At 45.4% G+C, this 26,596-nt stretch overlaps 1 protein-coding gene across 1 annotated transcript in view; it reads left to right on the top strand.

Annotated features, from left to right (window-relative positions):
- The window catches only part of EIF2S3 (eukaryotic translation initiation factor 2 subunit gamma), a 58,257-nt gene extending 33,359 nt beyond the window's left edge, over nucleotides 1-24,898 (top strand). Inside the window, exons 7-12 of the mRNA XM_069761457.1 lie at nucleotides 2,624-2,758; nucleotides 3,519-3,613; nucleotides 9,887-10,031; nucleotides 10,652-10,821; nucleotides 10,937-11,109; nucleotides 24,507-24,898. Coding sequence (XP_069617558.1) covers nucleotides 2,624-2,758; nucleotides 3,519-3,613; nucleotides 9,887-10,031; nucleotides 10,652-10,821; nucleotides 10,937-11,109; nucleotides 24,507-24,570 — 782 coding nt within the window. The 3' untranslated portion in view covers nucleotides 24,571-24,898. The remainder of the gene's footprint in view (nucleotides 1-2,623; nucleotides 2,759-3,518; nucleotides 3,614-9,886; nucleotides 10,032-10,651; nucleotides 10,822-10,936; nucleotides 11,110-24,506) is intronic.
- The last annotated feature ends 1,698 nt before the right edge of the window (nucleotides 24,899-26,596 follow it).

Below are 26,596 nucleotides of genomic sequence, written 5' to 3'. Positions count from 1 at the left end.
AGCAGCCCGGTATGCAGCAGAGCCGGGTGAATCCTGTTGTTATCGGTGGGCGCGGCCATCTTCCTGAGGCCGCGCGTGTGCAGATGAAGCGCTCTGCTTCCCGGGGCTTCAGGAAAATGGCCGCGGGAGGCCGCGCGTGCGCAGATGGAGATCGCGGTGGCCATTTTCCTGAAGCCCCGGGAAGCAGAGCGCTCCATCTGCGCACGCGCGGCCTCAGGAAAATGGCCGCCACCACCGATAACAACAGGATTCACCCGGCTCTGCTGCATACCGGGCTGCTGCATCACCTCACCGGAGAAAGGGACCCAGCTTACTGCGCCACCTCTGCCGCTGCATCTCTGCCACCGGACCTCTGCCGCCACGGTAAGCCTGCATTGCGACTATTAGACGCACCCCCCATTTCCCCCCCTTTTTTTGGGGGGGAAAAAGTGCGTCTTGTAGTCCGAAAAATACGGTAACTGCTGTGACCCCTGTAGATCCAGTAGAGATTGCTTTGGTGGCCAGCAGTGGTTTTGGAAGTGATGACGGCGTTCTCTGAATGTATGTTCCAGGTCTGCTGCAGCTGTCAGGTGACTAGAACAGTGGAAGTGTGATCATCTGTTATTCCACTCACCTGACCACTGCAGCCAGTCACATGCGTCACCAGTCCTGTAACATCCAGACGTTGGACAACCCCTTCAAGGTCTTTTGTTGCTTTAGCTAAAAGCTTATGGAACTCTTTAAAATACTTTGGATGTATATACTGGAAGAGAATCTTCTTAAGTGACTTGTAAAACATCCTTTAACATCTATATATATGAGGCATCGTGATTACTCGCTAATCCCGCCCCTTGCACAGTAGCTCCGCCCCACCACATCACCACACATAATCCCGCCCCCCACCATATCACCACACATAATCCCGCCCCACCACCCCATTACCACACACAATCCTGCCCCCCCACCACATTACCCACACACAATCCCGCCCCCACCACATTACCATACACAATCCCGCCCCCACCACATTACCATACACAATCCCGCCCCCACCACATTACCATACACAATCCCGCCCCCCACCACATTACCACACACAATCCTGCCCCCCACCACATTACCACACACAATCCCGCCCCCCACCACATTACCACACACAATCCCGCCCCCCACCACATTACCACACACAATCCTGCCCCCCCACCACATCACACACAATCCCGCCCCCAAAACATCACCACCCATAATCCCGCCCCCACCACATTACCACAGATAATCCCGCCTCCCCACCCCATTACCACACATAATTCCCCCCCCCCCCCCCACCACCACATCACCACACAATCTCGCCCCCCACCCCATTACCACACACAATTCCACCCCCCCACACATTACCACACGAGGCTCCGTCCCCACACATTACCACACGAGGCTCCGTCCCCACACATTACCACACGAGGCTCCGTCCCCACACTGGGTTATTCAGAATATTTTCAGGTCTTTTTGACCTGCATATTATCATATGCCACCACATTATATTTACCACTAATCGGTTATAACATCAGCACTTTTCCTCTCGTTATCTTTGTGTGCGGCCGTGTCTCTTGAGACGTGTATATATATTTTTTCCTTTCCTGGCACCAACTTTTGTCATCTGTTTTGGTGCCAGAATTTTTGTAGCTGTTCTCTAACCACTTTACATTGCATTTTGTATTTTGTCCCGACTTTGTATATTATACATGTTTAATAAAATTAATTGTTTATAATATAGACCCCCGCGTTGTTTTGGCAGTCTGTTGTGAATATATCTAGGTGGGCTTTTCACATGGTTGCCCACTGACTATTCTATCATAGATTGCATTGCTCTTGTTGAGCAAATTTTCTGTCTCGGTACATATGTTTTTGCCTTTAGGGGGCACTTTTCCGTGTTGGCTACGGATTTAATGTAGGTTTATATACATTACCACACGAGGCTCCGTCCCCACACATTACCACACGAGGCTCCGTCCCCACACATTACCACACGAGGCTCCGTCCCCACACATTACCACACGAGGCTCCGTCCCCACACATTACCACACGAGGCTCCGTCCCCACACATTACCACACGAGGCTCCGTCCCCACACATTACCACACGAGGCTCCGTCCCCACACATTACCACACGAGGCTCCGTCCCCACACATTACCACACGAGGCTCCGTCCCCACACATTACCACACGAGGCTCCGTCCCCACACATTACCACACGAGGCTCCGTCCCCACACATTACCACACGAGGCTCCGTCCCCACACATTACCACACGAGGCTCCGTCCCCACACATTACCACACGAGGCTGCGTCCCCACACATTACCACACGAGGCTGCGTCCCCACACTGTTATTAACTTCATTTTAAGTTAATTTACCACCTGTGTAAGCGCTATTGAATGTTGTCATTATTTACTTTACTTTAATCACCAACAGCGTTAATTAGATAGCAATGAGCATGCCGAGCGTTAGCTGGCTGGAAAAAGCTAGTCTCTCAATAATAATGGATCATTTGAAGTTTGGTCCAGTACCGAGATATTTTTAACAGTGCTTTCTCTATGGCTCAACTTCCACAGGAGCATTGTGGCCTCACCACCTCTGCTTCCCCTACAGGTACAGTAGCTGAGGGTGCTCCTATCATTCCAATCTCGGCTCAGTTGAAGTATAACATTGAAGTCGTATGTGAATATATTGTAAAGAAAATCCCAGTGCCTCTGAGAGACTTCACATCTGAGCCCAGACTTATAGGTAAGTCACTTATCTCATCCTTAAAGCTAAAGAATTCAAACCGGATCTTCGACATAAATGTGCTGTGGGCAGTGTCTACTACTGGCAGCGATGTTGTGCCACGTTTATCAAGAAAACCAGAAGGGAATGTGTCATTACAGAAGTAGAACTCATGGGGTCTACTGTACTCGAACAGAATTACAAGCTGATAATATTAATCCAAAGTTTCTCACCTGATTGATGGAATAAAGTAATGCCTAGCTTTCTCGCTTGATTGGGAGCCCTACAATCACACCATCCACAGGAGATCATCACTGGGGACCAGCACAGCATTTAGTACTCCTACCGATCCTGACAACAGGGTCTGGAAAGGCCTGTTTGAAATTGAAGATTTGGCAATCATGCACTCGTTTGCTCCATTCTTTCTCTATGGGACTGCCAGAACACCATCATCTGACTGTCTTTGGCACAGAAGTAGAGAATAAAGGGAGCAGGACCGGTTGTCTGATAAATGACCGCAACATAAATTGGCAACCTGTGAGATGCAATCCGCACTGCTCGACTGTTTATGCTCTAGATTTTGAGATGAGATTTCATCAAATTTAATCTGCAATGTTGATACTAATCTACTAAGCGATGGAATACATTTTTCCTGACTTTACTGGGTGCCCTTTACCTGGGGCCATTGGCTCTGCTGAACACAATACAAGTAGGTGTTTTTGGTATCATGCCTTTTGTTGTTCTACATTATGGAGCTCAAAAATATTTTCTGTCTTCTCAGTTATCAGGTCTTTTGATGTGAACAAGCCAGGATGTGAGGTTGATGATCTGAAAGGTGGTGTAGCTGGAGGAAGTATTCTAAAAGGCGTATTAAAGGTATGACTATTAGTATCTAATCCGAAATTCCAACCACCACAAAAGTAATTCTGGAACCCCAAATAATGCAACAAGAAAAGGAAAAGACTTGAAGAGATGCCTGAAAAATATGGTGACCTATATTAATATACAAAAAAAGACATAAAAGATAAAAAAAAGGTAATAACAGATGTGTACAATACCTCAAACCTAGCCAAGAAAGGACTAGGTATATTCTCCCTAACAGCGAAATATTAGGTTAAGTATTGATATACCAAACATTAATAGAAAAAGTCTATCTAGCCCTTGGACCTCAAAGCTCACATGTAGCACATTAAATAATGCTAGTTTTGTATGAACAATCTAATATATAATTGCCTAGAATACTACTTCCTGCAATTTGTGCCAACTTCCGTGGCTTTGTCCGGAGCTAATGTCCGGAGCTAATGTCCGGAGATTAATTGCCTAGAATACTACTTCCTGCAATTTGTGCCAACTTCCGTGGCTTTGTCCGGAGCTAATGTCCGGAGCTAATGTCCGGAGCTAATGTCCGGAGCTAATGTCCGGAGCTAATGTCCGGAGCTAAGTGACGTCAACAGTGTCCACTGTCTGATTGGTTGCCGCATGCTGCGAGGGACCAATCAGAAACGTGCCGTACTGTGACACACTCCGCCCGCCATTTTGGTGTGATTTTTGAATTTTTACCTCACAGCAAGTTTCTACTGCGTGGAGGCGGGCCCAGTGACGTTGCTCTTCAAGCTCCTGCCGAATTTCGTCAAAAAAATGATAATACCATTTACCAAAACTATATATATTTAGTTGTGAAGTGGTTCAGTGACATTTTCACACCAATTTTGAACTTTTGTTTGGTGTTTTCTCCATATACTGCCTATTATTTTTGTTCTTTCTTACTATTATTTATTAACCCCTTAGTGACAGAGCCAATTTGGTACTTAATGACCAGGCCAATTTTTGCAATTCTGACCACTGTCACTTTATGAGGTTATAACTCTGGAACGCTTCAACGGATCCCGCTGATTCTGAGATTGTTTTTTCGTGACATATTGTACTTCATGTTAGTGGTAACATTTCTTCGATATTACTTGCGATTATCTATGAAAAAAACGGAAATATGGCGAAAATTTTTAAAATTTTGCAATTTTCAAACTTTGTATTTTTATGCCCTTAAATCAGAGAGATATGTCATAAAAAATAGTTAATAAATAACATTTCCCACATGTCTACTTTACATCAGCACAATTTTGGAAACAAAATTTTTTTTTGTTAGGGAGTTATAAGGGTTAAAAGTTGACCAGCAATTTCTCATTTTTACAACACCATTTTTTTTTAGGGACCACATCACATTTGAAGTCATTTTGAGGGGTCTATATGATAGAAAATAATGAAGTGTGACACCATTCTAAAAACTACACCCCTCAAGGTTCTCAAAACCACATTCAAGAAATTTATTAACCCTTTACGTGCTTCACAGGAACTGAAACAATGTGGAAGGAAAAAATGAACATTTAACTTTTTTTTGCAAACATCTTAATTCAGAACCATTTTTTTTATTTTCACAAGTGTAAAAACAGAAATGTAACCATAAATTTTGTTATGCAATTTCTCCTGAATACGCCAATACCCCATATGTGGGGGTAAACCACTGTTAGGGCGCGCCGCAGAACTTAGAAGTGAAGGAGCGCCGTTTGACTTTTTCAATGCAGAATTGGCTGGAATTGAGATCGGACACCATGTCACATTTAGAGAGCCCCTGATGTACCTAAACAGTGGAAACTCCCCACAAGTGACACCATTTTGGAAACTAGACCCCTTAAGGAACTTATCTAGATGTGTGGTGAGCACTTTGAACCCCCAAGTGCTTCACAGAAGTTTATAACGTAGAGCCGTGAAAATAAAAAATCGCTTTTGTTTACACAAAAATGATCTTTTCGCCCACAAATTCTTATTTTCACAAGGGTAACAGGAGAAATTAGACCACAAAAGTTGTTGTGCAATTTCTCCTGAGTACGCTGATACCCAATATGTGGGGGTAAACAACTGTTAGGGCGCACCGCAGAGCTTGGAAGAGAAGGAGTGCCGTTTTACTTTTTCAATGTAGAATTGGCTGGAATTGAGATTGGACGCCATGTCGCGTTTGGAGAGCCCCTGATGTGCCTAAACAGTGGAAACCCCCCACAAGTGACACCATTTTGGAAACTAGACCCCTTAAGGAACTTATCTAGATGTGTGGCGAGCACTTTGAACCCCCATGTGCTTCACAGAAGTTTATAACGTAGAGCCGTGAAAAAAAAAATTGCATTTTTTCTACAAAAATGATCTTTTTGCCCACAAATTTTTATTTTCACAAGGGTAACAGGAGAAATTAGACCACAAAAGTTGTTGTGCAATTTCTCCTGAGTACGTCGATACCCAATATGTGGGGGTAAACCACTGTTTGGGCGCACCGCAGAGCTTGGAAGAGAAAGAGTGCCGTTTTACTTTTTCAATGTAGAATTGGCTGGAATTGAGATCGGACGCCATGTCGCGTTTGGAGAGCCCCTGATGTGCCTAAACAGTAGAAATCCCCCACAAGTGACCCCATTTTGGAAACTAGACCCCCCATGGAACTTATCTAGATGTGTGGTGAGAACCTTGAATGCCCAAGTGCTTCACAGAAGTTTATAATGCAGAGCCGTGAAAATAAAAAATATTTTTTTTTTCCACAAAAAAGATTTTTTAGCCACCAAATTTTTATTTTCACAAGGGTAACAAGAGAAACTGGACCCCAAAAGTTGTTGTCCAATTTGTCCTGAGTATGCTGGTACCCCATATGTGGGGGTAAACCACTGTTTGGGCGCACGGCAGAGCTCGGAAGGAAGGAGCGCCGTTTTGGAATGCAGACTTTGATAGAATGGTCTGCGGGTATTATGTTGCGTTTGCAGAGCCCCTGATGTACCTAACCAGTAGAAACCCTCCACAAGTGACCCCATTTTGGAAACTAGACCCCCCAAGGAACTTCTCTAGATGTGTGGTGAGAACTTTGAATGCCCAAGTGCTTCACAGAAGTTTAGAATGCAGAGTCGTGAAAATAAAAAATATTTTTTTTTCCACAAAAAAGATATTGTAGCCCCCAAGTTTTTATTTTCACAAGGGTAACAGGAGAAATTGGACTGCAATAGTTGTTGTCCAATTTATCCCGAGTACGCTGATGCGCCATATGTGGCGGTAAACCACTGTTTGGGCGCACGGCAGAGCTCGGAAGGGAAGGAGCGCCTTTTTGGAATGCAGACTTTGATAGAATGGTCTGTGGGCATTATGTTGCGATTGCAGAGCCCCTGATGTACCTAAACTGTAGTAACCCCCCACAAGTGACCCCATTTTGGAAACTAGACCCCCCAAGGAACTTCTCTAGATGTGTGGTGAGAACTTTGAATGCCCAAGTGCTTCACAGAAGTTTAGAATGCAGAGTCGTGAAAATAAAAAATATTTTTTTTTTCACAAAAAAGATTTTGTAGCCCCCAAGTTTTTATTTTCACAAGGGTAACAAGAGAAATTGGACCCCAGAAGTTGTTGTCCAATTTATCCCGAGTACGCTGATGCCCCATATGTGGGGGTAACCCACTGTTTGGGCGCACGGCAGAGCTCAGAAGGGAGGGAGCACCATTTGACTTTTTGAGCGCAAAATTGGCTGTCGTGTTTGGAGACCCCCTGATGTACCTAAACAGTGGAAACCCCCCAATTCTAGCTCCAACCCTAACCCCAACACACCCCTAACCCTAATCCCAACCTCATCCATAATCCTAATCACTAACCCTAACCATAATCACAACCCTTACCCCAAAACAACACTAATGTCAACCCTAACCATAACCCTAATCAAAACCCTAAATCCAACACACCCCTAATCCTAATCTCAACCCTAACCTCAAACCTAACCCTAATCCCAATACACCCCTAATCACAACCTTAACCCTAATCCCAAACCTAACCCTAATCCCAAGCGTAACCCTAATGCCAACCCTAACCCTAATACGAACCCTAATCCAAACCCTACCCTAATCCCAGCTCTAACCCTAACTTTAGCCCCAACCCTAGCCCTAGCCCTAGGGCTACTTTCACACTTGCGTCGTTTGGCATTCCGTCGCAATCCGTCGTTTTGGACAAGAAACGGATCCTGCAAATGTGCCCGCAGGATGCGTTTTTTGCCCATAGAGTTGTATTGCCGACGGATCGTGACGGATGGCCACACGTCGCGTCCGTCGTGCACTGGATCAGTTGTGTTTTGGCGGAGCGTCGGCACAAAAAAACGTTCAATGAAACGTTTTTTTGTACGTCACATCCGCCATTTCTGACCGCGCATGCGTGGCCGTAACTCCGCCCCCTCCTCCCCAGGACATAGATTGGGCAGCGGATGTGTTGAAAAACTACAGCTGCTGCCCACGTTGTGCACAATTTTCACAACGTGCGTCGGTATGTCGGGCCGACGTAAGTGTGAAAGAAGCCTAACCCTAAGTTTAGCCCCAACCCTAACCCTAAGTTTAGCCCCAACCCTAACCCTAAGTTTAGCCCCAACCCTAACCCTAAATTTAGCCCCAACCCTAGCCCTACCCCTAACCTAACCCTACCCCTAACCTAACCCTACCCCTAACCCTACCCCTAACCCTAACCTAACCCTACCCCTAACCTAACCCTACCCCTAACCTAACCCTACCCCTAACCCTAACCTAACCCTACCCCTAACCCTAACCCTACCCCTAATTTTAGCCCCAACTGCTGTTCTCCTGCCGGCCGGCAGATGGAGACAGATGGCGGGCGCACTGGGCATGCGTCCGCCATGTTCTGCTGCCGGCGGCCAGGAGGAGCAGCAAGAGGATCCAGGGACCTAGGTGAGTATGCTAGGGTCCCCGAATCCCCCTATTTCTCTGTCCTCTGATGTGCGATCACATCAGAGGACAGAGAATTACACTTTACTTTTTTTTTTTTTTTTTTGCGGTCGCCGGTAAACAGTTAATTACCGGCGATCGCAAAACAGGGGTCGGTAATACCGACCCCGATCGTGCTCTTTGGGGTCTCGGCTACCCCCGGCAGCCGAGACCCCAAAGATTCTCCCGGTGCCGGCCGGCGGGCGCACTGCGCATGCGCCCGCCATTTTGAAGATGGCGGCGCCCACCGGGAGACACGAGGAGCATCGGGGGAGCTAGGTGAGTATTGGGGGGCCACCTGGGACCCCTTTTCTCTGTCCTCCGATGTGCGATCACATCGGAGGACAGAGAAATTAAAAAGAGATCGCTTTTTTTTTTTTTCGATCGCCGGTAAACGGTTAATTACCGGCGATCGCAAATGCGGGGTGGGTTAAAAACCCCCCGAATCATGTTCTCTGGGGTCTCGGCTACCCTCGGCAGCCGAGACCCCGGAGAAAATCGGCCTCTGGGGGGCGCTATGGACTTTTTCCACAGCGCCGTTAATTAACGGCGCTGTGGTTTAAGTACCCTTAGCGGCCGCCGTTAAAAGGCGTATCGGCGGTCGGTAAGGGGTTAATTGTATTATTCTTACATTTGAATAAATAAAGTATATATGGATTCTAGACTCCCGATTCTTTAGAATCGGGCTGCCATCTAGTGTATTATAATCGGTGATTAATTAGATTTCATCAACAGAGCGTCCATGTAGTCATGTGATATGATAAATAATATTCAAAGAAGGAAATAGGCATAGGTCACATTATATAGTAATAAAATATGGAAATAATGTGACCCACCAGGTCCGTCATCCAATATGGTCTGTATAGAGAGTGTCTGAGTCCCGCCGCATTACGCCACCTGGTGTGGCTTCCTCAGGAGTGAGATAATGTCAGATTGCATGCCCATATATATGTAATGTGACTAACAAACAAGTCTGTACCTAGCTACCTATAATTAAGACCATCGTAACCAATGGAGAGACAGATGCAGTCCGGGTCCTCTTTATCCTGTTAACGGCGTGCATGTCATAATAGATCACACTGGCGAAAACTAGGCTGTGGAAAGCATTGGCGTGCATATCGAAGTGGAGCACATCAAAATTGGAAATTGCGCATCTGTCTCAATGGACCGCGTCACATAATGTGACCCCAAATAATGGGCATTAGATCAGCTTTGCTGCTTCATAGAACATGTTTTAAAATGTCTAAATCTTTACATTTGTTTCACTTGGTACATTAATTTTATATAAACCCCATTCAGCCATTGTAATGCAATATTTTCAGGCTATTCTCCAAATATATAGTATTTTGGTTGTTTGTTTTTGAATCCATAGGTCGGTCAAGAAATAGAGGTTCGCCCTGGCATAGTTTCTAAAGACAGTGAAGGCAAGCTCATGTGCAAGCCTATCTTCTCTAAAATTGTGTCTCTGTTTGCTGAGCACAATGATCTACAATATGCTGCTCCCGGAGGCCTTATTGGTAAGAGACTATCAGTATAGGCTTGTCTTCATTTATTAAAGGGGTTTTCCTCTTTCATCAAGTCTCAGCTGGCAGGCATAGTTAGACATAAACAGTGTCTGTTTGAAAGTAACATAATAGTCACTGCGACAGTGCTGCAGACAATCACTGAGCTTAGCAGGTCTGCAGCAGCAGATGGCACCAGTTGCTGATCTCACAGATTGGCCGCAGCACTGTTGACCTAACGATAATGCTGCAGCAAAACATAAACCAGGGCAGCGGCAGAGTGCTGGACCCGGGGAGGGTAAGAAAATAACATTTTTACATGGTAGTAAAATATTGTTCATGTGTCCCACCTGGTTTGTATGGTCACCAAGCCTCAGTGCTGTTTCATGTGATGTTACCTTAGTATGGACACATTACTGACTCCTGGTCTGTATATAGGCCCAATAAAGGCTGGAGAGCACTATCACATGCCAAATTACAGGACATTCACAATTCACAGTGGGAATTAAATCGTAGGCCTTTACTCATGGCAGCAACTTCTACTGACTGAGCCTCCTCTTTTGACTAGCATCGCAATCATTTATAATGTGTAGTTAAGAATTATTCGTCTATTTTCTTTTTTTTTTTTCATGCAGGTGTTGGCACCAAGATTGATCCAACTTTGTGTCGTGCTGATCGTATGGTCGGGCAAGTATTAGGTGCAGTTGAAGCATTGCCTGAAATATTTACAGAGCTGGAAATCTCCTACTTCCTCCTGCGGCGTCTCCTTGGAGTACGTACAGAGGGGGATAAGAAGGCTGCAAAGGTAAGGGCTTAACACAAGAACAAAATTGCAAACTTTCCAGCCGTGAACAATATTGTGATATGTCCACATCCGTTTCTTGAATTTCTAAAAAAAATAGATATATTTTGTTCTTCAGGTTCAAAAACTCTCTAAGAATGAAGTTCTGATGGTCAACATAGGATCTTTATCAACTGGTGGTCGTGTGAGTGCTGTGAAAGCTGATTTAGGAAAAATTGTGCTTACAAATCCAGTGTGCACAGAAGTAGGAGAGAAAATTGCTCTGAGCAGAAGAGTTGAGAAACATTGGCGGTAAGATTAAATGTCTAGTGTAAGTTGTTGTGGGCTAGCATGAAAGGGGACTCACCCTCTGCAGATTTTGAAGGAATTTCTGCAGTGTGTATTCAGAATCCATTATGATGCATTAACAACCTAATGGAGCTTTGAGTTTTTGTAGGACTTAAGTACAGTGCCCTGTGAAAGTATTCTGCTCCTTGGGACTTTTCAACCTTTCTTTCTCGCTTCATTGGGGGACACAGGTAACCATGGGTGTATGCTGCTATCACTAGGAGGCTGACACTACGAAAATAAAGTAGCTCCTTTCCGGCAGTATACACCCTCCGACAGGCACCAGGCAACTCAGTTTTTGCTTAGTGTCTGTAGGAGGCGGACCTGGATCTAACCCCAGATCCGCTCTGTTTTTTCTTTCAGGGTTTGTGTGTGTGTATTAATGCTTTCCCTTTTATATTTCAGATGCTTCTCTCGGGGTTACAGGGTGCAGTTCTCTCACTCTGATTCCCCACAGTAAGCGACCGAGAGCAGTGTGGTATCACCCACGTCGCACCCTCTTGCATCCGCTGGGCAGGACTTCGACTCATGTCACCCTGGGGTGTTCATGTCTCGCTTTCGGTGGCCAGTCCTTGCCCTTTTCCCCCCCTCATCCCTCTCCTCGGAGTGGGCTGAGAGGAAGACGGTGGTCACTTCCAGTGACCTTCTCCCCCTGCTTAGGTGTTGACGTTGTCTTCTGCACCGGAGTTCATGGCGCGGGAAGGAGGACCTCATTCCCAGGATCCTCTCCACGAACAGGGCTCCTGACGTGTTCCTCAGCCTCAGGTAGGGGATCTTCAATCAACACGTGCAGCCCAGTACCCCCACCTGCAAATCCTTCAAGGGTGGGAGGCCGGCTTCTTCTGTTCTCAGAAGTTTGAAGTTTGGCTATCGGTAGTCGACGACGCCTGGGTCAGGGAGATCGTCACCTCAGGCTACAAGATAGAATTTTCTTCGCCCCCAGGAAGACGTTTCCTGCTCTCTCGTCCTCCCAAACAGTCCTCCCATCTCCCAGGGCTTCTCCAGGCCGTCGATTCGCTCCTCGCCTCAGGAGTCGTAGTTCCGGTTCCTTATCACGAGCGGTTTTCGGTTTTTTACTCGAACCTGTTCGTGGTACCAAAGAAGGACGGCTCTCTCCGTCCGATTTTGGATCTCAAGCGGTTAAACCGCCATCTCCGGATTCGACACTTCAGAATGGAATTACTGCGCTCAGTGATCGCGTCCATGGAACCGGGAGAGTTCCTGTGTTCTGTGGACATTCAGAATGCGTACCTACACGTCCCGATATGCGTACGGCATCAGAGGTTCCTCCGGTTCGCGATCCAGGAACATCATTACCAGTTCAGGGCCCTCCCCTTTGGACTGGCGTCTGCTCCCAGGGTCTTTATGAAGGTCATGGCAGCAGTCATGGCCATTCTGCGTTCAAAGGGGATTCTGGTAATCCCATACCTCGACGACCTCTTGATCAAGGGTTCGTCTCGTCGGGATTGCAGCCAGAGCCTCCAACTTACGCTGGACACTCTTATTCGCCTCGGCTGGATAATCACCTACCAGAAGTCATCCTTGATTCCAACCCAACGGCTGGAGTTCCTGGGCATGGAATTCGACACCTCTCAGGCTCATGTCTTCCTCCCCAAGGAGAAGTTCCTTTCTCTTCGTCGGGGTGTCAAGCACTAAAGGGCCCAAACCCTCTGTCCCTCCGCCTCACCATGAGGGTTCTGGGGAAAATGGTCGCTTCCATGGAAGCGGTCCCCTATGCTCAGTTCCACTCTCGTCCCCTCCAGCTGGCCCTTCTGACTGCCTGGGACAGGAACCCACTTTCCCTGGACCGCCCGTTTCGCCTCTTCCAAGGTGAAGCAGTCTCTTTCTTGGTGGACTCTGTCCACCTCCATTCTGCGCGGGAGGTCATTTCTCCCTCCCCGCTGGCAGGTCATCACCACCGACGCCAGCCTCCAGGATTGGGGAGCGGTCTTTCTCCACCTCACGGCCCAGGGCCGTTGGACTGCTCATGAGGCACGTCTTCCTATCAACCTCTTGGAAATCAGAGCCATCTTCCTAGCTTTCATCCGCTGGGAGTCTCTCCTCTCGGGAAAGCCGGTCCGCATTCAGTCGGACAACGCCACAGCCGTGGCTTACATAAACCATCAGGGAGGGACTCGCAGCAGACACGTCATGACGGAAGTGGCACAAATTCTGCGTTGGGCGGAGAGCCATGTTCCCTCTATCAGCCGTCCACATCCCAGGTGTGAACAATTGGGAAGCCGACTTTCTAAGTCGCCAAGGCCTCATGGCGGGTGAGTGGTCTCTCCTCCCCTCAATCTTCAGCCAGATTTGTCAGCGGTGGGGTGTTCCAGATGTCGACTTAATGACCTCCCGGGCAAACCACAAGGTTCCCCAGTACGTTTCCAGGTCTTGGGATCCGATGGCCGTCGGATGCAACGCTTTCGTGGGCCCAGTTCCAGATGCCCTATCTGTTCCCACCCCTCACCTTGATCCCAAGGGTCGATCAAGTCAGAAGGGGTCCCCGTACTCTTAGTAGCTCCAGATTGGCCTCGCAGGGCCTGGTATGCCGAACTAGTGAACATGCTATCGGACGTTCCATGGAGACTACCGGATCGACCGGATCTTCTTTCGCAGGGGCCCCTCTTCCACCTGAATTCTCGGTCTCTGAATTTAATGGTATGGTCGTTGAGGCCGCGGTCCTGAAGGACGTGGGCTTTTCGCACAGCGTCATCCAGACTATTATAAGAGCGAGAAAACCAGCTTCCTCGCGTATCTACCACAGATGTTGGAAGGCCTTTTTCCGATGGTGTGAGGACAACAGTCTTTTTCCTATGACCTTTTCCCTTCCATCTCTTCTAGGTTTCCTTCAAGCGGGTCTCGATTCGGGACTTTCCCTTAGCACCTTGAAGGGTCAGATTTCCACTCTGTCCATCCTTTTTCAAAGAGACCTGGCCTCCCTTCCTCAGATGAGGACCTTTATTCAGGGGGTTGCTCATATAGCTCCCCCTTATCATCCTCCTGTCGAGCCTTGGGATCTCAACCTCGTGTTAGACGCCCTCCAGCGTGCACCCTTTGAACAGATTCGGGACATTTCCTTCTCGCTTCTATCTTGCAAGGTGGCCTTCTTGGTCGCCATCACCTCCATTAGAAGAGTGTCGAAGCTGGCGGCATTGTCATGTCGTTCTCCCTTCCTGATCCTGCACCAGGACAAGGTGGTTCTTCGACCGGTTCCTTCCTTCTTACCAAAGGTAGTCTCGGCCTTTCACGTCAATGAGGACATCGTCCTCCCTTCGTTGTGCCCTTCCCCAGTTCATCCCTTGGAGAAATCTCTTCACAAGTTGGATGTGGTCAGGGCTAACCTGATTTCTCTTTCCAAAACTGCTTCCTTTCGTCAGGCCGATCCTCTGTTCATCATCTCGGAAAGGCGTCGAAAGGGGCTCCCCGCCTCCAAGTCCACAATATCTCGTTGGATCCGTTCGGCCGTTCTGGAGCGCATACCGTGTCCAAGACAAACGGCCTCCTTTGGGGGGTGAAGGCTCACTCTACCCGGGCTGTGGGAGCTTCTTGGGCAGTTCGTCACCAAGCTTCGGCCTCGCAGGTTTGCAAGGCCGCAACATGGCCATCCATTCACACCTTTGTAAAATTCTACAAGGTGCATACTCAGGCTTCTGCGGACGCGAGCCTGGGTAGGAAGATACTGCAGGCGGCGGTTTCTCACCGGCCGATCTAACTCCTCGTTTTCTGCATAATATTCCGCCCTAGGGACTGCTTTTGGATGTCCCATGGTTACCTGTGTCCCCCAATGAAGCGAGAAAGAAAGATTTTACGGTAAGAACCAAAAATCCCTCTTTCTTGGAGCCTTCATTGGGGACACAGCACCCTCCCTTGAAGTTGTACCGTGTTGGCCAACGTGCTGTTGTTGTGGGTTGGTACATAGGTTGAGTTTAATATTACCTGTTCCTGCTACTGCTTTTGCACCAACTGAGTTGCCTGGTGCCTGTCGGAGGGTGTATACTGCCGGGGAGGAGCTACTTCTTTATTTGCATAGTGTCAGCCTCCTAGAGGCAGCAGCATACACCCATGGTTACCTGTGTCCCCCAATGAAGGCTCCAAGAAAGAGATTTTACGGTAAGAACCAAAAATCCCTCTTTTCCCACCTATCCTGCTTCAAACATAAAGATACCAAATGTAAATTTTTGGTAAAGAATCAACAACAAGTGGAACACAATTCTGAAGTTGGATGAAATTTATTGGTTATTTTACATTTTTTGGGAAATTCAAAAACTGAAAAGTGGGGCGTGCAATATTATTCGGCCCCTTTACTTTCAGTGCATCAAACTCACTCCAGAAGTTCATTGTGGATCTATGAATGATCCAATGTTGTCCTAAATGCCTAATGATGATAAATATAATCCACCTGTGTGTAATCAGGTCTCCGTATAAATGCACCTGCTCTGTGATAGTCTCAGGGTTCTGTTTGAAGCACAGAGGGCATCGTGAAGACCAAGAAAGACAACAGGCAGGTCCGTGATACTGTTGTGGAGAAGTTTAAACCAGATTTGGATACGAAATGATTTCCAAAACTTTAAGCATCCCAAGGAGCACTGTCCAAGTGATCATATTGAAATGGAAGGCGTATCATACCACTGCAAATTTATCAAGACCCGGCCGTCCTTCTAAACTTTCATTTCAAACAAGGAGAAGACTGATCAGAGATGCAACCAAGAGGCCCATGATCACTCTGGATGAACTGCAGAGATCTACAGCTGAGGTGGGACAGTCTGTCCATAGGACAACAATCAGTTGTACTCTGCACAAATCTGGCCTTTATGGACGAGTGGCAAGAAGAAAGCCATTCCTCAAAGATATCCATAAAAAGTGTTGTTTAAAGTTTGCAACAAGCCACCTGGGAGACACACCAAATATGTGTAAGAAAGTGCTCTGGTCAGATGAAAACAAAATCAAACTTTTTGGCAACAATGCCAAACGATATGTTTAGCGTAAAGGCAGCACAGCTAATCACCCTGAACACACCATCCCCACTGTCAAACGTGGTGGCAGCATCATGGTTTGGGCCTGCTTTTCTTCAGCAGGGACAGGGAAGATGGTTCAAATTGATGGGAAGATGGATGGAGCCAAATACAGGGCCATTCTGGAAGAAAACCTGCTGGAGTCTGCAAAAGACCTGAGACGGGGACGGAGATTTGTCTTCCAACAAGACAAAGATCCCAAACATAAAGCAAAAACTACAATGGAATGGTTCACAAATAAACGTATCCAAGTGTTAGAATGGCCAAGTCAAAGTCCAGACGTCAATCCAATCGAGAATCTGAGGAAAGAGCTGATAACTGCTGTTCACAAACGATCTCCATCAAACCTCAGTGAGCTCGAGCTGTTTGCCAAGGAAGAATGGGTAAGAATTTGTCTCTGTACAAAACTGATAGACATACCCCAAGTGACTTGCAGCTGTAATCGCAGCAAAAGGTGGCACAACAAAGTATTAAGTTAAAGGGGTTGAATAATATTGCATGCTCCACTTTTCAGTTTTTGAATATCCACAAAAATATAAAATAACCAATACATTTCATCCAACTTCACAATTGTGTTCCACTTGTTGATTCTTCACCAAAAATTTACATTTGGTATCTTCATGTTTGAAGCATGATATGTGGGAAAAGGTTGAAAAGTTCCAGGGGCCGAATACTTTCAAATTTTAAAATGCATCTTGGTGGTCTTTTCTGGTCATTAAAAAAAATTGAAAAAGACATACCGTATAACTTCTGTCAGGGTGTGTATGTCGCTTATCCATGTTATACAATTAAAAGCTTATAACCTGACGTTAAATTCATCCATTGGTTGATAAATTATTCTTTTGAAAGCTGAAACCCTCCGTAATGTGGTTTAGGTTAAGAAAATAAATTGGCAGAAATGTTGATCAGTTAATGGACACAGAATGGTCAGATTTTGGCAAGACAAAAGTTTTGTCGCCCACAGAAAGTAATGTGATATTCAAACATATAATTAACTTAAAATAAAAATATATGTTGCATAGCATTAGTGAATGAAGTTGTGGTGCTATTAGAGTCATATTTAATATTTTGTGTGACTTCCATGACCTTGAAGGACTGCATCCATGCGTTTCAACAATGATTGATACAATTTATTAATTAAATCATCAGGAATAGCAAAGAATGCAGTCCTACATGCCTCCCAGAGTTCATCTAGATTCTTTGGTTTTGTCTTCCGAGCTTCCTCTTTCATCCTACCACAAACATGCTCAATGATGTTCATGTCTGGTGACTGGGCTGACCAGTCCTTGAGCACCTTGATCTTTTTTGTCTGGAGGAACTTTGTTGTAGAGATGGATGTATGAAATGGAGCACCATCCTGCTGCAGAATTTGACTCCTTTGACATTTGACTTGAAGTGACCAGGCCTGTTGGAGCTCTGCTGCAGTGGAAAGAGGGGCTTGCTTTGGATTTTCTAACCAACAAATTTTCCTACTGAGCAGTTGTCTTGTGGGGTCTGCCGGACCTGGGCTTGTCAAACACATCTCCAGTCTCTTCAAATCTTTTTTTAATTCTTTGTACTTGATGCTGAGACACGTTAAAGGTGCCAGCCACCTCTGCAGTGGATCTGGTCTTCAGTCTCTTGATAATCTAGGCTTTGGTCGCAGGGTGGATTTTTGGCATGTTGTCAGAGCTCAAGTTGCAGTTCAAGTGAAGGTCTGGGGTGCTGCGTTTCTTTTTATACACACACACACACACACTCACCGATCATTTACTGAGCACAGGTGAGGATGTAAACTAGGATTTGGTGCATTATATGACCAGGCGGCAAAACTTTTGTCTTGCCAAAATCTGACCATTCTGTGTCCATTAAAGGGCACCTGTCACCCCGAAAATCGCGGGTGAGGTAAGCCCACCGGCATCAGGGGCTTATCTACAGCATTCTGTAATGCTGTAGATAAGCCCCCGATGTTACCTGAAAAAGGAGAAAAAGACGTTCTATTATACTCACCCAGGGGCGGTCCCGCTGCTGGTCAGGTCGGATGGGCGTCTCCGGTCCGCTGCGGCGCCATGACGTCCTCTTCTGATCTTCAGCCACGGCTCCGGCGCAGGCGTACTTTGCTCTGCCCTCTTAAGGGCAGACAAAGTACTGCAGTGCGCAGGCGCCGGGCCTCTGACCTTTCCGGTGCCTGCGCACTGCAGTACTATCCTCTGCCCTCAACAGGACAGAGCAAAGTACGCCTGCGCCGGAGCCGTGGCTGAAGATCAGAAGAGGACGTCATGGAAAGAAGATAGGAGGCGCCGCAGCGGACCGGAGACGCCCATCCGACCAGACCAGCAGCGGGACCGCCCCTGGGTGAGTATAATCTAACGTCTTTTTCTCCTTTTTCAGGTAACATCGGGGGCTTATCTACAGCATTACAGAATGCTGTAGATAAGCCCCTGATGCCGGTGGGCTTACCTCACCCGCGATTTTCGGGGTGACAGGTTCCCTTTAACTGATAAATATTTCTGCATTGATGCCAATTTATTTTCTTAACCTAAACCACATTTCGGAGGGTTTCAGCTTTCAAAAGAATAATTTATACAACCAATGGATGAATTTAACATCAGGTTATAAGCTTTTATTTACATAACATGGATAAGCGACAACTTCTGTCAGGGAGTGTATACTCGTGTATAAGCCGAGTTTTTCTGCACATTTTTGTGTGCTGAAAACTCCCTCCTCGGCTTATGCACGAGTCACGGTACAGAAAGCTGGCGTGGGAGGGGGGGCGGTGGAGCAGCGGGTGCCAGGAACCGGCGCACACATCATACTCTCCTACCTGCACCCTTGGTGCTGGCACTGCATCTTGTTCCTGCTCCTGCCTGCAGCTCTTCCTGTGCTCAGTGGTCACGTGGTACCACTCATTAATGAATATGGACGCATCTCCACTCCCATACAGGTGGAGCGCATATTCATCACCTTAATGAGCGGTACCACGTGACCGCTGAGCACAGGAAAAGCTGCATGCAGCTGCCGGAACGAAATGCAGTGCTAGCACCCAGGGCGCTCATGTAGGCGAGTATATATTTTTTTGTTTGTTTTTTTTTCAATAGGAAACATGCACACAGGGATAGGGAATAAGGAGTCATGCATACAGGGACTGAACATGGGAGGCATTCTTGGCAGGGAAGGGGGAGGCATGCATACAATGACAGGGGAGGCATGCAGACAGGGATGGGGAGGCATTCATAGCAGGACAGGGATGAGGGGACAATGCATACCCGGCTTATACTCGAGCCAATAAGCTTACCCAGTTTTCCATGGCAAAAGTAGGTGTCTCGGCTTATACTCGGGTCGGCTCACACTCGAGTATATACGGTACTTAATTTATTTTCCCACCAATATTGCTCGATCTCGGCAAAATAAGTGTGCAAACACAAAATTAAGCCTCAAGAATACTGAAAAGGACGCAAAAATGATGTAATTTAATAAATGTTACAGCTCTTTAATCCGCATGTACAAAATATAAAACAAAATATGCTTGTGAGTAGTACGTATTGGTTCCATTTTGCTGTCCACATGATTTCTGCAATATTTTTATTTTTTTATATTGATGTATGTTATTTTATTCAATGTATTTTATGTTTTTAATTAGCATGTTTGTTCACTGAGGAGACTATCGCTAGATCACCTATACAAGACACTGTACTATGATAGTATTACAGTCTTATATTTGTTATATATATAAATTGCCAGCCTCCTATGGAATTCGTGTCCTGCTATGAAGGTGTCTTGCCTACACTAATATTGCAGTGTATTGGTAAATTGACAATCTCCCTATGCAGTGCTTCATAGAAGTAGTAACTTGGAAGACAGACGACCTTTACTTAGGCCACATTTGCCATGACAGCCCATCAGCAGCCCGCAATCACGTCAAAAAGACCCAATAGACAAACGGCACTGTCTGTAAAATCGAGGTAGTCCTGAAATAGGGCCCTGGTGTTAGTCAATAATCATCTTGGTATCAGCCACACATCATGATCACGGGTGCTCTTCTGAAAACACACGAAAATCCATTGTCATATGCGAGAAGAAAGAGAAGGCACTCACCGATCTAAAATTCCCAACTTTATTTCATCTTCATATTAAAATTTCATGGCCAGGGGAGTAAGAAAACGGAGCCCTTGTGAGCAGGGATAGATGACGGCCGTTTCGCGCTGTTTGCGCTTCCACAGGTCAGCATGTGTGAGGACATGACGAAGGAAGACATATGCCGGCCACAACACACTCCCCCCTGCCAAACTCCTTCCACTTACCACGAAATACAAAACATTAAAAAGCACAAATTAGAACAAATTACACATAATTCTGAATATCTAAGATACCTTTCCAGCGAGAGCATTGCGTACACACCTAAATACTCCAAATGAAAGGTGTCATCTTTTGTGAATATCAAAGCTCATTAGTAGTTCCAACATTTCAAATTGATTCCTACATTCTATTACCAAGATGTATTTACCCAAGCATAAACCGATATCATCTCTTACAAAAATACCGACATATCCACCCTGTCATTGAAGCCCAATGGACCCATAGCGCCAGTGCGCATGATTCATTCCGCTTCACGTCTGAGTAACAGGTTGCCTAAATTACCTCCTTGCACTGGTAAGCTGACCTTTTCAACACCTGCAAACGTTAGTACCCCAGGGTTCCCGTTATGTTTATCTTTAATATGGGACATTAATCTAGGAACTCCCTTTCCAGATGAAATAGATTTAAAATGTTCCCGGAACCTAACGTACACAGGGGGCGTATCGTTTTCCCTATATATATATAAAATACTTACACGGGCAGAAGATTACATAAATGGCGACAGATGATGTAAATGGCGACAAAGGGTTAAGATGCTCCATGTTTTTAGCTTTAAAAAATGGTCTAAAAGCAAGCCAACTAATAGAATAAATTTAGACTACACTATCCATATACAAGAGAAGAAACTTGGACAGACTTAGCAGGGTGTGGAGGATGACGGCCGTTTCGCGCTAACGAGCGCTTCTACGGGTCCTGCTAAGTCTGTCCATGCTTTGAATAAAGGATTGGATTTTACAAAGACCGGTGAGTGCGTTCCATTTTCTTCTCTTGTACATGGATATTCTTTGTCTTGCAACTTTTGGATACTGTACCACTAAACCTGTCGGAAGGGACCAGCGGCATTGTTTGGCAATTTAATATGGCGATTTGAGTCGGTAGCAGCTGTGCGGAGGTGTTTTTCTTTTGTATGGTTATATTTAGACTACACTGTCTACAGGTGCCAAATCTATCCTCAGCTTGGCCCTCTGTGATTAATTTAGTGCATAAGAGGGGATACCCCAAAAAATGAGCATTATTTTCTATAGTCAAGTCAGTTGGCGGTGCTGCCCTCTCTCCTTTCTCAGTTGGCAAAGTAGGATTCATGAGAAACCATCACAAGAGACAGAGATTGTTTCCTTAAGTCCCTCTCAATGTCCAAGGCGATTTTGCGGTGTCAAACTTCAAGGAGCATCGCGCCAACATCAAATTCTGTTTCGTATTAAAGAAAACGGCTGCAGAATCAGTTTCAATGCTGAGGGAAGCTTTATGGGAAGGAAGCTCTAAGCCAGGCAAGAATTTGAGTGGTTTGCCCAGTTTGGAAGTGGCCAAATGAAAAACGAACCCCGTTCAGGTCACCCCACAACTTCCAGAACAGATGAAAATGTTCAAAAACTGCGCCATGTTTGATTGTCACAAAATAATTGACAAATTGGAGGAAATAACTGGAATTTCCTGGAGTTCATGCCAGAGAGTCCTAACTGAAGATTTGACCATGAGACGCGTTGCACGACTGCTTTCCGATAACCAGAGGGAGAACTGTCTAAGAGTGTCTGGAATTGAAAGAATGGGCACAAACTGACCCTGGTTGTGTTTTTTTTTTTTTTTTGTCAAAAATGATCACAAGAGATAAATTTTAATGTTGCGCTTACAGTCCTGAAACAAAACTGCTGTCCAGCCAGTGGAAGATAGATTGATCGCCCAGACCAAAAAAAACATGGCAAGTGAAATAAGATTTGAAGTGCACGATGATTTATTTTTTATTTATTTTTTTTTACATCAAAGGAGTCGTTCACGTTGGATTTGTTCCTCAGGGCACCACAGAGAGCCAACATTACTATCAGCAAGTGCTGAAGCGATTTCCTGAGGCAGTGAGAGAAAAAAACGAACTGAATTGTTCCGACCGAGGGACTGGCTGCTTCATCATGACCATGCGCCTGCCCACACAATGTTGAAAATCAGTGAGTTTTTGGCGAAAAACATCATGACGCTGGTTTCTTACTCACCCGCCCTAACCCTATGCGACGGCTTCTTATTCCAAAGAATGAAGAAAAACCTAAAGGCAAAGCGTTTTCAGGACATAGAGGTTAAAAAAAAAATAGCTGGAGACTTGTAGCAGCAAACGGAAAGGGAGTGGAAAGGGAGTTCAGAAAAATATATAAAAAAAATTTAATGGAATGTCACCATGTTTTCCTTACTTAAATTATATCCACCACCTATCAATAATCTTTAGTAGCACTCCTGCAACCTCTTCATAAGACCGCGGCTTCCCCTATACTTTAGAAAATGCTTTTCATAATTTTGCCATGCCATCTAGTCTGTTGGGGTTCTTTGGACACTGCCCTCCTGCATTCATTGACATGGCTGACTTTATCAGAACAGTGTTTTGCGTGGCATTTTTCCCTATTGTGCAGACACGAAGGTTGATCAGACTGGATTTCGTAGGAGACATTCACACCAATAAAGGCATGAGAGATGGCGACTGAAGGGAACAGGGGAGGCGCTGAGCACATTCTGGAGACATCCATTGAACCAGAAGGTGCCAATTAACATATTGTGAGGAAAAAGGTGTTTTCTTGGGTATACAAAGGCAGGTTGGCTCTAAAGCAGGGGTGTCAAACTGCATTCCTCGAGGGCTGCAAACAGGTCATGTTTTCAGGATTTCCTTGTACTGCACAGGTGATAATTTAATCACCTACGCACATAATGATTGCAGCACCTTGTGCAATGCTAAGGAAATCTTGAAAACACGCATGGTTTGCGGCCCTCGAGGAATGCAGTTTGACACCCCTGCTCTAAAGTGAAATGAAAGCCACTGAAAGGTGGTGATAGTTAATATAGGGATAACCTGGTGACAGTCTAAGTAGTCCCTGTGTAATTACACACAGGAGTAATACATTTGTCCTATTTTGCCAAAAAATGTAAAGAATATCAGAAAAATAAGCAGCTAATGGAGAGGTGAAGAGTAAGAAGTGGCAAATAATGTGCTCGCTTTACATGAGTGATGTATCTAATTTTGTATGAACCACTATCACTGGAACTTCCTGAGAAGCCGGTTTGATATATAGGGAAATTTATTCAAAAGGGGCCCCGAATATTCTGTGTTAACTTATTGGGATGAAGCAATCTGTGCCCAAAAACAGGTCTAATACCTTGACGTGTGATTGATTGCATTACAAACAATACTGGAAGTGATCTCCCAGACACATTTCAATGCCGTGTTGCATTTTCTCACATGTATCTGCAAGCATATAGAGGGAGGGAGTAATGGCAGAAATTTCATATTGGGGGTGTCTTTGTTTTTTTTTTTTTTTGTTTTTTTTTGTAATCCTTCCACAGAGGCTTGTTCGGTTAAACGGCCATTATTTTACTTTGGGCATGCCTCAAAGAAAGAAGTCTAATGGTGGCCACAGTCCCTATGAATTTACTCTGTTGCCAAAAAGGACTCCATTCCCGCCATACTACTTGCTGATCGTGTGACATGTTGCTCCATCTTGCTGGAATTATTCTTCCATTAACCTACGATCATCCAGTTGGTTCACGAACTGTTCAGAAATGTCCAGGTACACATTGGTGTCCAGGTGATGTAAACAAAAATGAGCCCTATGATGCACAACCGAGACATTGTGCACCATGCACCAACTTTTTGATCATGGGGTCCTTTTCGGTGAGTGGCAAAGGGATTTTCAGCAGCCCATATGCTGGTGTTTTGCGAGTTTTCATAACCCAACAAATGGAACCATGCCTCATCTGAAAACCATCCATATACTACGAGCACATTGCATTTTGTTTAGTTCAGATTGCTTCGACCTAGCAAGAGGTATTACAGAATATTCTGGGCCTCTTTGAGTCAAATGAATCTCCTCCATGATCCTTGTTGCTCTCTGGACTGCAGTCTTCATGAGTATTTCTACTGTTCTCAACTTTATATTTGCCAGTGCCTGCAGAAGCCCTCTATATATCATTACTGTGATCACGGTTATGTATTTTCCCATTGTACATATTATTTTGACATCTATTTTTTTTTTTCCTCTGCAGTTTGATTGGCTGGGGTCAGATAAGAAGAGGAGTGACAATAAAGCCAACCATAGATGACGACTAGAGACAAACACCCCGATGCTGCTAAAAAAATTTTTTTAAAAGAGACACTTGCTTTATATTTATTCGGCAAGTGCTACTTGGATAAATTAACTCTTCATACAACAGAAGTCTAATATTTACAGGCCCCAAATTCTAACTTATAACTGAGCAGGTTCTCAGCACAAGAACACTTGATGCTGTCCAGACATCACCTGCTGTGTAACACATGAATTGGATGCTTTTCTTACAAAATATACCGTTTTATTTTCATTCTGCCTGAGGAGGTTGAAATCCTCAGAACTTATTTCACCAATGAATGAATGTCCTCAGAATAAACTTCAAAAGACCAAGTGATTTGTTATTCTTACTAACCGGGTGCATAATATAATTGGACAAAAAATGTCAGCATGTTCATTTAATTAGAATATAGTTTAGTCTACTAAATGAGTTGGTTAGCTCTATGTCAGAGAACTGTGAGTGAACAAATTTAGCGAGTGGTTATTTGAGTGAGTGGGGACCCTTGTAATAAATGGCAATGAGTCCACAAGACCTGGAGCTTCTTTTTGCTCTGGATAATAGTACCTCACCTAGATAACATCCAAAAGCTCTAACTGTAAATTATTTTCTGTGAATAGATATAATATGTAATGAAAATAGGTGACGGACACAGGTCACCTCCTTCACGTGCTACCTGGTCACAGAACATGCATGCTTCAAACCAGTCAGTGGGGGACATGTATAATTCCCACCTAAGCCAGTTTTCCCCTATACCTTGACATCACTGTACAGCGAGAGTATCCACCTACACAATAAAGAGTTGGAACCTTTCCGTAGGCCTCGGTGTTTCCTGTTTCTGTGAAGAGGAGACCTACAGCCCTGCAGGGTGAAGAATCATGTTCCTGGAGGATTTTTTTTTCGGAAGTTGCAGGAGGCTTTCCCAGGGTGAGCAGTCGACGTGGCTCCCATGGTCTCATTGACTTCGTGTTTGGTGCCTTTCCATGCAGTTGCTGGAATAGGGAGGGGATAATGCTCCGCTCCCTTTGGGCCAATTCAGGGTACGGAAGACGGGCAAAGATATGTGTGCACTCTGCAAGCTTATGCCAGCGATTTCGGGTCAGTGGAGGCGCATACAGTCGGTCTGGCTGCTTCCTAGTTCACAATGTGCACCAGTATTTCAAGTGATAGGACTCACCCCAAGGTGTGTTAATTCTCCAGTCGGAGTAGCAGTCGTCCCCTCACCCCACCTCAAAACACCTCCCTGATAGATACATGGGGCTTGTGAGTACTTCCTGCTGACAGTAGATGTGCCGCTACGGTGGGAGACTGCAGCATGGATGATCCAGTAATGCCCAGCGGTGAAACAAATGACCCAAAGCCTCCTCCTAGCACGGTTCTTTCCAGTGCATAAGATGGGGTGAGTACTTCAGATGTGATATATCATTCTGATTGTTATTGATATATTCCTTAGGATAGGCCTAGAAAGGCGTTGGCAAAGGACCAGAACAAGGAATGTGCCTCATAAAACGGAAATTTACCTAAAGCATATACTAAAAGCCTTTGTCTCCTGTATAGAGAAAACTGGCTGAAGAAACTCCATCCCTGGTTTGAGATTAAAGGGAATCTCACCACATTTGACCTATAAGCCATTAATATGGGCATACAGGTTATAGACTGTTGATAAAAAGATTGACCTGTATGTTTCATATCAAATGCCTTCTTGTGGATAATATGCAAATTTCCTCTTCTGAGAAAAAGAGGACATAAACTCTATAGCGCCACCTGTTGGAAGTAGCGATCCTACAAGTCACATTCAACCCTTTTAAACGAGTCGTGCAATATGACTTAGGATAAAAGCCAAATCAGTATCTCAATTCGCAGACACGGTGTTTCGGGCTGTTGGACCTCGTCAGTGCAAAGCATGAGAACTAATTTGGCTAGGTGAGAGGCTCTGGACTGGGGTCTAAGGGGTATCGTTTCTCCTTATGGAGAGTGTCATAGATGTTCTAAGGACCCTTTACATTGGAAACTTGACACTTTCCTTAGGGGAG

Source organism: Ranitomeya imitator, chromosome 3 (assembly GCF_032444005.1).
Source record: "Ranitomeya imitator isolate aRanImi1 chromosome 3, aRanImi1.pri, whole genome shotgun sequence".
NCBI classification, from domain to species: Eukaryota; Metazoa; Chordata; class Amphibia; order Anura; family Dendrobatidae; genus Ranitomeya; species Ranitomeya imitator.
Note: the sequence above shows the minus strand (reverse complement) of the source record. Positions and strands in the feature narration are given on the sequence as shown.